At 35.4% G+C, this 15,596-nt stretch overlaps 1 protein-coding gene across 1 annotated transcript; it reads right to left on the minus strand.

Annotated features, from left to right (window-relative positions):
• Positions 1–824: 824 nt before the first annotated feature.
• Positions 825–14,896, minus strand: LOC124536367. Its single transcript, XM_047112897.1, has 2 exons — positions 13,079–14,896; positions 825–992 (listed from the first exon to the last, which is right to left on the minus strand). Exons 1-2 carry the CDS (start codon positions 14,894–14,896, stop codon positions 825–827), a joined length of 1,986 nt encoding a protein of 661 aa, XP_046968853.1.
• Positions 14,897–15,596: the final 700 nt, after the last annotated feature.

The raw sequence follows: 15,596 nt of genomic DNA on the forward strand, positions 1-15,596 counted from the left end.
GATAATAATTAACATAAATATAAAGCAATTGTTAGCTTAATACATGTACTTGTAATTAACTGTACCATAATAATATTTTAAGGTATTATTAAGAGTTTGTACGGTTTCCTACAAAAAAATTGCTTTGATTGGTTTTCAAATGATGTTATAGCTTAATTATAGCTTCAAAACGAACACAATAATTATATAGTATGTTGGAATATGTTCTGAAAACGACCGACCAACTCTGGACATATACATAAATGTGTGTCTGTCTTTCTTTCAGAATCCGATTAGATGGCAAATCTAACACTACAGATGCAGAATAACGGCTTTACATGTGGCGGAGACATCGACCGTCGTCGCTAGCGGTGCCCATCAGGCGAACTAAGTTGCTCAAGGAAGCACCACTGACGCGCACGTTACGTACTCTCAATGAGATAGCAGACAGAGTGGATTTGTTTTCTTGCAGTCTGAGTGAACTCACAATAATTGCTGCTTGGAATATCATATACAACTTTGATAGTATTATATTATAACATGGATAGATATTTTAAATATTTTTGTTTAAAGTTCTGTAATACCGCATTGGGACACAGTCCTATAATTATATGTATACAGTTTGGCATTATAAATAATTTCCAAGGCACGGGAGTACTCACTTCCGAATTTCAGTCTTCGGTCTGTTACTGTATTTTTGTCAGCTCGAATTAGGATTTAATTTCAGGATATCAGGACTTGTAGCCTTTTTCGTAGCCATTTTTTTTTCACTCAGTGGAATCCTTCATCAAATCATCCAACGTATCTAACCCTTTAGGGGAAAACAGCTTATATGGGATTCTTATTCACTTAAACCAGAGTGATGGTTGTCCTCGGGGTAGATTGAAGAGGATGCGGGATATTGTTGATCTTTCATACGTATCAGGCATTCGTGTCTTCCCCCATTCGTGGAACTCTGCCCATGGCTGGATGAGGCAGTCTTCAGGGAATGAAGATGATTTTGACACCTCGCACTATTAGTTCACCCTCAGCAGAGTTGATGACCTTATGCATCCGTGGCCCAAAGGTAACGCCCTATCTTTAAGGCGTTGGAACTATGAGATCCGAAAAAACGTTTTTATTTTTGCTTGACCACGCCAAAGTCGGGAGCGACTTTACTATGCAATTTGCTCTTTAAACACTTTAAAATATAGAGACTTTAAAATATACTAAGCGGCATTTCGAATTGGATTAATTCACGCTTAAGCTTGATAACAATCTGTGCGGGTCACTGAACTAATTGAATTGCATTTTTTAATTGAATAATCGATTATATTTCTTAGAGCCAAGATGGCTACAATTGAAAATTGCTTTAAGATTTTTGTCTTGGATTTTATTTTATAATTTGTAATTTTAATTGACGATAATCTTCCTCATATCCACTAGCTGGACTAAGAGTAACAAGCCCTTGATGGGATTTCTTATATTCTTTCTGTTACACTGGCTCAGCCACTATGAAATACAGTAGAATAAAGCATTGTAATGTTGGCAGAAATCAATGTTATAACCGACTAGAAGAGAATAGATAGTTCAGATCCAGATTTAAGCTTGAAAGGTAAATATTTTAGAGCTACAAGACTCGAAATCCGTTTAAGATTTACACTATGTCACTTACATAGTTTAAATTCAATTTTCGAGCTAGAACGAACATCTAACTTTGTTTCTGAGCACTAACTGGTTTAGTTCCTAGAAACAGTTATTGAGATCCAAGATAATATGGTCTTGAGATACTAGAGTTGATTCTTATTTACTTATTGCCTAATGTCAATTCTTTAAGGGTCATTTTCATACTTATTAATTACGGAATATTTACCATGTTTATCATTTTTATTCGGTGGAGCTCGATATTTCGACATTATCTACGAATGTCTTGTTCTTGTGTAATAATAAAAGTAGCCATGTCAATTTAATCTCTTAAATTTTCATAGTTGTCTATGTTTTACATTTTATTTTAGATATTATAGTTTCTTTTTTGTTTCTAGGGTTTGTACCCAAAGGGCAAAAGGACAAGGGCAAAAGGGCAAAAAGACAGCGGAGTCTTAGTAATATAATGCATGTTACTAAGACTCCGCTATCCGTCCGTCTGTCTGCCTGTATCCAATCGTGAATTACTTACTTCATGAACCAGAGCTACCGCACTTGGCCAGTTTTTATATCTATATAAAGTATAGAATATCAGTATTATTTATATGATATTGATTTATTTTTTTAAATCACAATGTTATTTATTCAAATAGGCTTTTACAAGTACTGTTGAATCGTCATTTAAAAAACTATATTACTTAAAGCTGCTACAAGCTCGAAGTGTAGACCGAGATGAACCATGAATAAACTTTTTATGTTAATACGTCTATGAAGTTGATATAAACGTGTCAGATTTATCACGAGATCAACTATTGTATTGAATAATTTGATGAAAGCTAAGTTCGAAATCACCTTCCCCAATTATTGTCAAGGGTAAAGCGGTTGCAAGTCAATCAATTAGCTCATAATTACCTGTGCTCAATGGTGCTGTCATTACAGATGCTATTCCGACTTTAGCACGAATTTGAACATGAATAAAGTAACAGCATGAAATGTGCTCAACTGTATGTGAGTAGGCATTTCATGGCTCGGTTGGATGTTAATCAATTTATGTTTGCTTCTAAGTCTTTCCTGTATCGGCTTCAAACGTGCTGATTAATGATAGTAACCTTACTGTCAATCTTTTATGTGAGCATTGTCTTGACGGATATACAACAACAATTTGAACAATTATATTTTTTAGGACGGAATACTAAACTAAAGTAACAGCCTGTAAATTTCCCACTGCTGAGATAAGGCCTCCTCATCCATCAAGAAGAGGGTTTGGAACATATTCCACCACGCTGTTCCATTGCAGGTTGGTGGAATGCACATGTGACAGAATTTCGATGAAATATAGTGCTGCCTGTCCTGGATTTGAACCCGCAATCATTAGTTAAGATGAACGTGTTCTAACCACTGGGCCATCTCAACTCAACGGAATATTAGTATGCATGTAAAACATTAGTACTTCTTATGTAATCAGTCAGTTTTAAATAATAGAACGTAAAACTAAAACCAACCTTTAAAAATATGAAATGCACTTCTCTAATTTAGTTACATTAGCATTGTATGTCAGTATTATAAATTTATTAAAATGATTCTGTGTTTTCTGTAACAGTGTAAAAGATCCATAGTGTGAGTGTTAAAAAATATCACTTAGCTTAAACTACTTACCTGAATAGAAGAATCGTGATAGCTCGTCAGTTTTTTTACATAATATGTGATCATCAGTGTATATCCGCTGTCTCCTTAAGCCAACCTTATGAAGGTGCTGAGGAGGTTTGAATAGAAACCTCGGGCCTGATAAGCTATCTACTATATTAAGGAGGCGGAATCCAATATACTTAGATACTTAACTTATCTATACACACATTTCTATATACCGCCTCTGATGTAACTAATGCCTGTTTTAGCGTACTATATATTTTGTTTTACATATTTTAACGTTTTTAATGTACTTTATAATATAGGGTATCATCTCGTTACTTCTATTTTGTTAACAAATTCAAATGTCGGAAATATCGTTTTGCTAATAAATCAAAAGGAAAATTTAATACTACATTTATAACAAGCTGGTAGATTTCAATAATTTAGTAAATAAACAGCCTCTAATTGGTTTTGAATGTAGGTCGCCTTCCTCTTTGTCTCGTAATTAATCTGACCAACTGAATTTGAACGTATTATTTATTCTGAGGATGAAACAAATTGAACGATACTCGTCGCTTTGAATGTTGAAAACAGGAATTTAATATTACGCTACAATCGAGTATGGGATAAAGAAAAAAAATATTTCGCCGTAAAATTGTAAATACAGTTGGAATCTATTTCTCGAGATTGTAAACTGTCGAAAGATTGTGAACCAAAACATATTGCTTAAAATTTAATGCATTGATATTCGGTAGTTGATAATCTATCGAAGTAAATAAAATTTCGATTGATTGAATTAAATTGGTTGGTTTTGTTTTACATTTTTTGAATATCGTGTCAATATGTTTATTTCAATTGAATTTATACCTGGTCTTATTTAGTTTTATACAAAATTTACTTTAAAGCATACTTATTTTTGAAGTTATTTTTTTATGGTTTAGATTCTAAATTGTTATATTATAGCAGGCAAATTACTGGTGGTACCGTCGTTACTTCTGATTTCCATGACACAAGTGCTTCAGCTACTTACATTGGGATCAGAATAATGTATGTGATGTTGTCTCATATTAAATAAAATTACTATAACTGCAAATTACTATTTTGCAATTGACACTTGGATTGATTTTATGATTTCGATATTTTCATTTTAATTATTTTTTTCGAAAACGTTTATTGTAAATATTATTGAGATATTGACGATGGGGACCAGATGCTAAGTAACGCTAGCCTTTCTTTACTATTTTCTGAGGTCATAATACTATACAGTGATTTTTACTTGACTACAAAAAACAATACTATTTGCAATAACATTAATTTTGCCTTATGGTACATTAAATATCTTCTCATCAATAATACAAAACGGTTTTTTTTTAAAAAAACTCTGTAATCTTGGACGAAGAATTTACACAAACAAAAAGTTACAGACAGTATGTGTTTTGAGTCAGATTTAATATTTTAAGACAAAACAAGACCTATTAAAAATACGATTTAGAAATTAACTCATCGTTTAATAAAAAAAACTCCCGCTGGCTCTTATGACTTTTCACCGAAAGCGTCGACGTTACGAAAATAATTTTATGTGTAATAAAAAACCTTTTACGTTAAACCTAAGGTTCACTCGGAGTTGTGTGACAATTATAAAGTGTGACCTCACAATCGATGTGGTTTGTTGTTCGGAGCAAAATGTTCCAAAGTATTTCTTAATATTCAAAGAAATAGTTGTTTTATTAAGTACCCCAATAACAATTATTCTGTAAACGCTTTTAAATGATTATGCGCAATTTTGTGTTTAAAGATTAAAAACGTATAAACAAAATAATGATTGACAGCAACGGAGTTTCATTTGCCAGTTCTTCACGTGTCAGTGTATTTTCCTTTTCAACTAATTAATATATTTGACGACCTCCGTAGTCGAGTAGTGTGTACACCGGTATTCATGGGTACGCCAAGCCATGTAGTCGACGTAGAAAAAGTTCATTAGTTTTCTATGCTGTCTTGGGTCTGGGCGTTTGTGGTACCGTCTTTACTTCGGATTTTCCATAGCACAAGTACTTCAGCTACTTACGATGGGATCAGAGTAATGTATGTGATGTTGTCCAATATTTCATTCATTTCATTATAATAACGCAATAGTGAATTTTTAGTACCAATAAAATAATCGACGATTGTTTAATGAAGTTAAACTCTAATAAACCTACTTTTCATACCGGTGAAGATACCCAGAAATCCCTCGAAGACTAAAAACATGTACACAAAAATAACAAAGATAAATTAAATATAAGATGCACTAAATAGACAATACCTCTGTATCTTCAATTGTAAATAAAAACTGTAAACGTTTTAAAAATGAAGTATAAGTTCTACTTATAGAGTCTTATTTGACTTTTTGGATTTGGTACAAAATCCAAAACAATGCGTCTATTATGTAATCGAATGAATTAATGTTGCTCTTATTAAGTATATGGACCACTTGTTCCACCTACTATATGGTAAGTGGTCATCATAGGTCATACTCATTGGCTCTGTAAATTAATAAGCCATTCCGTAGATAGTTAATGCACTACCGACCTTGGGAACTAAGATGTTATGTCCCTTATGCTCATAATTACCTGACTCACTCACCCTTCAAGCCACAACATAGCAATACTGAGTATTATTGTATAATATCGGATTAATCTTGATGCTTTATAATTTTTAATATCAAAATCTAATAATCTATGTTAAAACAAGTTGTTATATTAAGCGGTATTGGTTTGGTAAACTTATTTTTGGTAGATTATCGTAAATCGCTGTCTTTCATACGAAAGAAGAAAATAAACGCATCAAAAGGAATATACCAAGTCTATGGAAATTTGTTTTTTACTTTGACAAAGACTAATACTCCAAACCCTTTGAAATGCTGTCGGCGTTTCTTTCATTTTTCATAGAATAATACACGACGTCGATTTATATACAGCCATCATAGCGTACAGACGACGTAACATAAAGGCTGCCTGCCTCGATTTGGACGTGTACGAATAAGGTTTCCCGAGATGTGTTTAAATATATTGTAAGAACGTAAAGTAATAAAGAAATAAAGAAACTAATATTATTACGAGATTAAATTAGTTTGTTCGAATGTAGGAGATCCAGAATCCACAAACAACGAGCTAATTCTATAGTAAAATGTAAGATCCGATGATTTTCTTTTTTAAAAAATAGTATTCGTGTAAGCACGGTTGCTAGTTGTATATAAACATCGATATTTTCATATTTAAAACTTTCCTTTACGAAAAATTTAAGACATCAGACACAGAGAAGTGGGTTAATTGAAAAGTGATCCGAGCATAGTGACGGAGTCACGACGGCGCCGGTCGTATCGAATTGTGAATAATTTCACCCTACTCCACAGATAACCACAATGAAAGCCTAAATTGATTTACATAATAATATTCCAAGCGAATCAGATAGCTATGTCGGTACGATAAAGTTTATTTTTAAGTGCAGGTATCGGGATGACTGGAACACTTAAGTCAAAAAATGTTTTAAGTAGTTTTCAATATAAAAACAACTAAGAACTTTTTATATCATATCTTAGATAGTAAACTGTTATGTTTTAAATAATTATTTATATAGTATACTGTTTAAGTTGTATATAATGTCGTAAAATAAAAATATTAAAACAATATATTTGTAAAATGCCATAATGAATCTGTAACGATCTTATAATGTAGTGAAGTCTTGAATGACTTCTAATCTGCTACCCTTTCTTTTGTTATTAGCACAATATAACAATAGAGGCTAGATCAATTTTTGGAGAAAATAAATTCAAATGTAGTTGTGATTGAGGCAGAGGACTATAAATTAACAATTACCCTATAATTATTGATCCGTCCTAAGTCAAAGGAAGAGAAAGGTTCAGCTGAGCAGTGACACATTTACAGGATAGCCAGAGATTTGAACTCAGGGTCTTGGGATTTGCAGCCTTAGAAGCTAATGACTAGGTCCATCATTTATTATTTTCTCTTAGTAGCCAGCGTATCTCAGACACTGATCACGCACGACTGATCAAAACGTATTCTTGTGGTGCAGCCTGAGACAGACGCTTGGCATCTTATATCCAGTGCACGTTCGTTAAAGTGGATGCAAGCGCTGATGCTTTACACAAAGTCTGCAAATATTCTCTGACATTAATTTACACTACCAAGACTGGATCACAATTATTGCCGTCAGAAAAGCATTTGTTCAACACCAAAAGGGTTTTTAATTAACTAGGAGTTTACATTTTCAATAAATTTAAAAGGTGATCGGTAAATATTTACAGGATTCAATTTTCATGTTGGCGTTGTTTATTCTTTATATTCGAACTTTTATAAATTCAAATTTGGAATCCCTTCCTTTCCATTGGAGGGCAGTCCACTGTCTCTCTAAGGTTGGTTGGGAAACATTAGACAGATTTTCCACCGACACGTGCTTGATTACTCACGATGATTTTTCTATACCATTGAGGAAGAGTTGAATTATAAACAAAAGTTATTATTTAAACCCTGACTACTATTATCACCTGCCTCCCTGCATCACAAGCAAAGAGAAACTGTGGGTTGAAAGAAAATTCCAAATATTATAATTCAGAACTGATTTTTTATTTTTAAAGTTAACTATTGGTAATAAGGAATGGTTAATGTTTCTTACAGTGCCATTGTCTATAGCCGGTAGTGGCAACATACTCTCAGGTAGCTTATTTGCTCGTCCGCCTACCGCTATAAAAAAGACACATGTTCTCACGAGATAGATTATAGGTATAAATATATTAAGAACTTTGAAATCTCACTGCTTTACTTGAGAATCTTTGGTTAGGAATCACGAGTGTGAGCTCCAGTTACAACTATTAGAAAATTTTAATGTACATGTAAAATAAAGCGTCTGTTGGACGTCGTGACAGGTTAAGCAGGAGGTTTCATACACTCTTTGAGAGGTGCAAAGTAGGGTGTGCAGGTTGTTGTACGTTTGAGCGTTTCAGCAAAGGCTTTAAAGTGCAATTATATTTAAACTCCCTGCATGCTCAAAACGTTTTAAGATTTCACGTACGTCTAAGAACGCAGGTAACTACAAATAAAAAACTTTTTTATACTTATTTATTATATTTTATATACATGATGCTTGACCTACACAGTGCTCCTTTATTCTAGCTTAAGCTTTGCAAGTTTTTATACTTTTCTTTCTTCTTTTTTTACTTTTCTAGCACGTTGCCAGCCAAGAGATCATCTTGGCAGTTTGGTCGTCATCCTATAGGCATCTGCCGACCTGTGGGAGGTGAAGTTCTAGAATTGTATGTAACGGTGATCCAATACCTACCCTATCCTCAAATCTCCAGTTCCGCATTTTACAGCCGCGATTAACTTTATCATACTTGTGATTAATAATAAATAAATAATTGTACACCGTAGTGACAAGATTCCGCCATTTGACCACTTCATATAAAAAAAAACCTTTCGTCAGTGCTTCTTAGGTTACATGTATTGCTTTCCAATCTGCTAACAGATTTTTGACATATAATGAACAATTAAGATGGAAATCGAATCGTTAATCAATATTGGAATTATTTCGAATTTTTAAACAAAGGTGCAAGTTGCCTAAAAAATTCTACAAAAACAAAATGATACTGAAATTATCAAAACAAAATGTCTGTTTGTTTTTTATAAATATTTGTGTTTTACAAAAGATTATTCAATGAGAAACACAAAATTAAAAAAAAAAAAAACGAGTGTGAGCTCCAGTTACAACTATTAGAAAAATTTAATGTACATGTAAAATAAAGCGTCTGTTGGACGTCGTGAAAAATTAAAAAATTACTCTAAGAATTTTATATTAGTAAAAATGTTTTTTGAGTCAATACCCTTTGAAAAAGTAAAATTAAATCATTATAAACTTTATTCAAATACCTCTTACAAACATTTTCTTTTTATAAAATTAATTAAGGTACACTGACGACCGGTTCGGAATGTAGAGTCCGTATTTTGTTTACTAATTACAGTAAACATTGTTTAATTACTCATAATTACGTTTTGTATATCCAGAGCGGACAACAACGTATTTTAATTGAACATTATTACCATCCTTATAATTATTCCAACGAATTTAGTTTAAGAAACGAATGAAAATCGGGCAGATATATAATCACCAGCTATGGCGTAGTGGAATCAACTATAAATCTTTCTCAAAAGAGAAACAGTTGTATGTACGATGCTTATGTTCTTTACTTTTACAAATTCAAATAAGAAGCGAAAGTGAGAAAATGTCTCTATATGGTAAAATAGAGATAGAAAAGGTAGAAAGAGTGAGATATATGTAATGTGTTGTATGATATTGGAGCAAAATAACACACAATTATATATTTATCTAAAATAGAAAATTTATTGTTATTATAATTTAGAGATTTCAATTAATTAATATTAAATATATACATGTCTTGAATCTTTATTTACTACTACTACTAACCTAAAATAGAAAAATCGACAGTTAAATGTTTTTTACTTCCAATATTTTAACTTAATGTAAAATAAATTTGAAATAAATTTCTCGACAAGCGGGCTTAAAATACTCCTTCTTGGGTCCGCTGTCATTGTTATAGACTGTCAAGTATAAGTTGGCGTTCCTGTGGCAGCACCTGCTACACCTTTGTTTTGCCACTTTTTTGTTTATTTTACCAATATCTCCCTAGAAAATAATTCTCTACGTCTCATTTTTAAAATATTTTGGGTAAGTTTTCTTAATAAGGGTAAATAAAACAAATAGGATATTAAATGAACAAAAAAAAAAATTGGTACATGTTTTTGCCACACGCCAACTTACACTTGACGCGCTATGTTACTAAGTGCCAGATCACAAATGATAGGCAGCGCATATATGTGTACCAAAATTACGTATATAATTTGTAATCGTATTTTTTTCATAATTGCTATATTAGTTCATTATCCGATCTTATCCGGTACTTTGTTACAAATCATTAATAAGCTGCATTGGTTTGTCAATACTCAACGAAATCCATATACAATTATAAAGATTATTTGTTCTTTTATCCTTCTAAAGCAAGACAGAACGCAATTAATATCGAAATCTTGACTCGTATCGCTACAAAGTAGCAGATAATTAGTAAATTACAGAAAATAAGTTTTCGTAAATTTCTTACAGTTGGTAAACACTCCACTCGTGTCAAGAAGGCGGCTCGGAGTTTATTACATTACCTTGATTTAGTGAATATATTAACGGATACACATATATGTATGAGTGTATGTGTGTATGTACGTGTGTCAGAATCCTATTCGTTTCGAAGTTCTCACCAAGTTTCCATCCAATCGAACGTGCGATGAATAAATCATTTCAATCAGCTCACAAATTAATAACTGAAAACTCTTTTTATATTTTTTTCTTTGTAAAAATGTTATGTAAATATATCATAACATCATAAGGCTCTTCTAGTGAACAGAATAAATAGTACAATTAATGTCCTTCACAAATTCGAACTCGTTATCTTTGATTAAAGTATCGGTACCAAGAAAATATGTACATTTATGATGCATATTTATAATCATGACTCCATGACAGCTGTACCACGTGAACAATAACCGAAGCTGTTCAAACTGGATTAGTGTTTATAATTCATCTCGTCCATCCACCAACCTAAGGTACAGCGTTGTGGAATAAACTCAAAACTTGATTCTCAAACGCAGAGAACATTTAGAAAGTCACATTGACGATAAATACTAAAAAGTATTCTACAAAGTAATGTAAATAGGGGTAAGAAAATGTTATGTAAATACATTTAAAGGAATCAGTTAAACGAAATGAACGAGGTTGTAAAGCGTAACACATTTCCGCCAGTTAACTTGCATGTGTGGGTTAAGATAATGGCATCGTTTCGAGAACCCCTCCTCCTCGACGGACGGTTACGCTCATTGTAAACTAATTTAAGTATTTGAATATGGAATCAAATTATAGATACATGTATTCTATATTTAAATATAATATGAATTCATCATTACTTCTATACTAATATTATAAATGTGAAACTATCTCCATTTGTCTTTCTATCTGTCGCTCTTTCACAATCAAACCAATGAAGCGAATTTGATGAAATTTTGTATGCAGCAAATTAGAACTCCAAGGATGGGCATAGGCTACTTTTTTGCTATACACGTGATAAACAAAACTAGTTTTTAAAGTAAAAATGTAAAGTAACAGTCTGTTAATTTCGCACTGCTGGGATAAGACCTCCTCTTCCATTAAGGAGAGGGTTAGGAACACATTCCACTGCGGGTTATACTCATCGTATTATCTACCCAGTACTATTACTCAATATTGTCAGTGAGCAAACGTAATAATAATCACATCACGTATAACATACATATCTAAGGTTGGTGGCCCATTCGTGAGGAATGCTTAGTATTTCTTACAGTACCAATACCTATAGGCAGTAGTAAGCCCCATCTAATTGTTGCCTATTTATGTCATAAAAAAAGATTTTGTAATGCAACTTTCGATTGTTTTTTAAATACTATGTGGACAAAAATATGATCGTTATGGGACGTATGAAACATCGGCATTGATCATTAGAAGGAATTTATAATCAATGTTATCATATCATCATCATTCTCCTGCCCTTATCCCAATTTTACTTGGGGTCGGCACAGCATGTCTTCTCCTTCCATACTTCTCTGTCAGACGTCATCTCACAAGTAACATTCTTTCTAGCCATATCGTCTTTCACACAATCCATCCATCGTTTCCTTGGTCGTCCTCTACCTCTATATCCATCCACATCCATGCTCAAGGCCTTCCTCACAATGTGTTCCTCATTCCTCCGCATTACATGCCCATACCATGATAGCCGCCTTCCACATAACTTCTCGGCTATCGGTGTCACTTTCAAACTTCCTCTTATATACTCATTCCTTACTCTATCCATTCGCGTAACACCACACATTCCTCTCAGCATTCTCATCTCCGCAACATGCAATTGTCTTTCAGTCATCCCTTTTGTAGCCCAACACCCTGATCCATACAGGACAGCAGGTCTGATCATGGTCTTATAGATCTTCCCCTTAAGTTTAAGGGGAATACGGGGATCACAAATTGTTCCCGTAACCTGCCGCCATTTCATCCATCCTGTGTTAATCCTGTGCTTCACCGTTCGATCTATTTCGCCATCGCCTTGAATGAGTGAACCGAGATACCGGAAGTCGGAGCAGACTGGAAGAGCTGCGCCATCAAGCGCTATGGCTTCGGGACCGGAGAGACCGCCGAAATCGCAGAACATGTATTCAGTCTTCGTTCTACTGATTTTCAGGCCAACATTCTCCAGTTTCCGTTGCCAATCCTCCAATCTGCTCTGGATCTCAGGTCCATCTTCACCAACCAGTACAATGTCGTCGGCAAAAAGCATGCACCAGGGTGCCTCCTCCTGTATGTCCGCCGTTAGAGCGTCCATAACCAACAGGAAGAGGTAAGGACTTAGAGCCGACCCTTGGTGCAAACCTACAGCCACATTGAACCGGTCGGTGTTACCGGCAGACGATCGGACGTAGGTACAAGATCCCTTGTACATAGCACGAATTAACTCCACATACTTCCCAGGCAAACCTTTCTCTTTCAATGCCCACCATAACACTTCACGAGGCACCCTATCATAGGCTTTCTCGAGATCAATGAACACCATGTGCAGGTTCTTGTGAGCACGTCTGTACTTCTCGCACAATTGGCGGAGTGCAAAGATAGCGTCCATTGTCCCTCGACCTGGCATAAACCCAAACTGATTTTCGGTAATTTCACTCTCTTCTCGCAATCTTCTCTCTATTACCTTCTCCCATACTTTCATAGTATGTGATATGAGCTTAATCCCTCTATAGTTGTTGCAATCCTGTACATCTCCTTTATTTTTGAAGATGGGCACTAGTGAACTACTGCACCATTCTTGTGGGATGGTTTCTTCATGCAACAACTTATTGAAGAATAAAGTCAACCACATACATCCTTCACTCTTTAATATCTTCCATACTTCAACTGGTTTTTCACCTGGACCCAAAGCCTTCCCATTTTTCATGCTTTTGACTGCTGTCATTACCTCATCCATGCTAATTTCTCTTACTAATCCCTTATTTACTTGCGCCTCTCGAAGAACACCATTCCAGTCATTTTCTTCATTCATAAGCTTTTCAAAATAGACCTTCCATCTTTCTTTTATTTCCTCATCTTTACATAAAACTTTACCAGCCTCATCTTTCATGCATTTGATATAAGTTATATCTCTCGATCGTCTTTCTCTCTCTTTCGTAATTCGGTAGAGATCCTTCTGGCCTCTCGGGCTATCCAGTGAGTTGTATAACCTTTCCTCTGCCTTCGCTCTGGCAACCGCTACCACCTTCTTTGCTCTCCTCTTAAATACCCTATAAACTTCCTTTTTTTCATCTTTCAAACTTGCATTCACATTTTTTACAACCTGCCATTCTTTAAATGCCACTTTCTTCTCTTTCAATACATTTTGCACTTCGTCATTCCACCACCAGGTATCCCTATCTATTAAACCCTTTCCTTTCGACTCTCCAAACACATCTTTTGCGACCTTCCTTATATACCAAGCCATCTCAATCCAACATTCATTCGCCAATGTCTCTTTCATATCACTCATTTCTATCATTTTCTCCAATATTTGGTTCCTAAATCTAATAGCACATTCATCATTCTCTAACATACGCCATCTTGTCTTAGGAGGGGGCCGTGTTCGGCTGTTTTTGGGCGAGACACTTAATTTAAAATCCATTAGGATTAGTCTGTGTTGGGTGACTAAAGCTTCGCCTGGCAGCACTTTACAGTTTTTGACACAGCATAGACTCCTTCGCCTCACTAGGAAATAGTCTATCTGTGTCGCGTGGTGGCCACTCTTGTAAGTTATTAGGTGTTCCTCTTTTTTCTTAAACCACGTGTTTGTTATAGCCAGGTCGAAGGCACAGGCAGCTTGTAAAAGTGCCTCGCCGTCAGCGTTCCGGTTTCCAAATCCCAACCCACCATGCACTCTCTCATATCCATCACTCTCTTTTCCTACATGGCCATTAAAGTCACCACCCACATAGACTTCCTCGCTATCCTGTAAATCCATCAGCAGACAATCAAAATCCTCCCAAAACTTTTCTTTCACGCTTTCCTCACAGCCTGACTGTGGCGCGTATACACTTATTAAATTCAGTGTCACGCCGTCCACAATTAATTTAATCGCTATCAGTCTATCATTCACTCTTTTTACATCAACCACACATTCTTTCAACCTACTATCTAAAACTATACCCACACCATTTCTCTTCTCATCACTTCCACAATAGAATAACTTATATCCTTCTCCTATTTCCCTAGCCCTTGCACCCTTCCACTTTGTCTCTTGCAGGCACGCTGCATTTATCCTTCGCCTTTTCAAAACATCTGCTAGCTCCCTTCCTCTTCCAGACATCGTTCCTACATTCCAACTCGCATACCGCAATTTTACCTCTCTCACACTTCGAGCTCGCTTCTTACGTCGCACCCGCCCGTTTTGGTGCGACAACCCTTGTCCATTTCCCACAGGGGCCGGGTGCTGCTCCTGCGCGTCGCCTGTGGGGTACGCCCTAGCCCTATCATTCTTATAGTTTTCATTGTCCATGCTGTAAGTGTTTCGGCTTATATTTTTAAAGTCGGCCGCCTGCCTGACACTAACCCTCCTTGGGAATGCTATCGTGGTGGTTTACCCGCCACCGTGCGGGTGGCCCAAAGTGCAGATGATATGCACTGGGCCCTAATATAAACCCTTAGTCGCCTCTTACGACACCCACGGGTAGAGTTGGGGAGGTCCTATTCTAATCCGGGACTACAATCAATGTTAACTAATAAATAAATAGTATTATAGCAGATATTGCCCAGTGATAAGAGGGCGAACACCTTAATCTGTTGTTGATTGCCGGTTCAAGCCCATCATCATCTCGAACTTGGTAGTGAAGGAAAACATCGCGAAGAAAACTGCATCGACGAAATTCTACCACGTATTCATCTACCAACCCGCAGTAGAGCAGCGTTTTGAAATATGCTCCTAACCTTCTCCTAAAAGTGAGAGGAGGCCTTAGACCAGCAGTGGGTAATTTGCAGACTGTTACTATAATAATAATTAAAAATATAAGACAACATGACATACATTACTGTGTTCCCAATGTAAGTAGCAAAAGCACTTGGTTTATGAAAACTCAGAAGTAACGACGATACCACAAACACCCAGACCCAAGACAACATAGAAAACTAATGGTAATCTACATCGAATCAGCCGGGAATCGAAACCGAGACTTCGGAGTGGTGTACCCATAAAAACCGGT

This window comes from Vanessa cardui, chromosome 16 (genome assembly GCF_905220365.1).
Source record: "Vanessa cardui chromosome 16, ilVanCard2.1, whole genome shotgun sequence".
Lineage (NCBI taxonomy): Eukaryota > Metazoa > Arthropoda > Insecta > Lepidoptera > Nymphalidae > Vanessa > Vanessa cardui.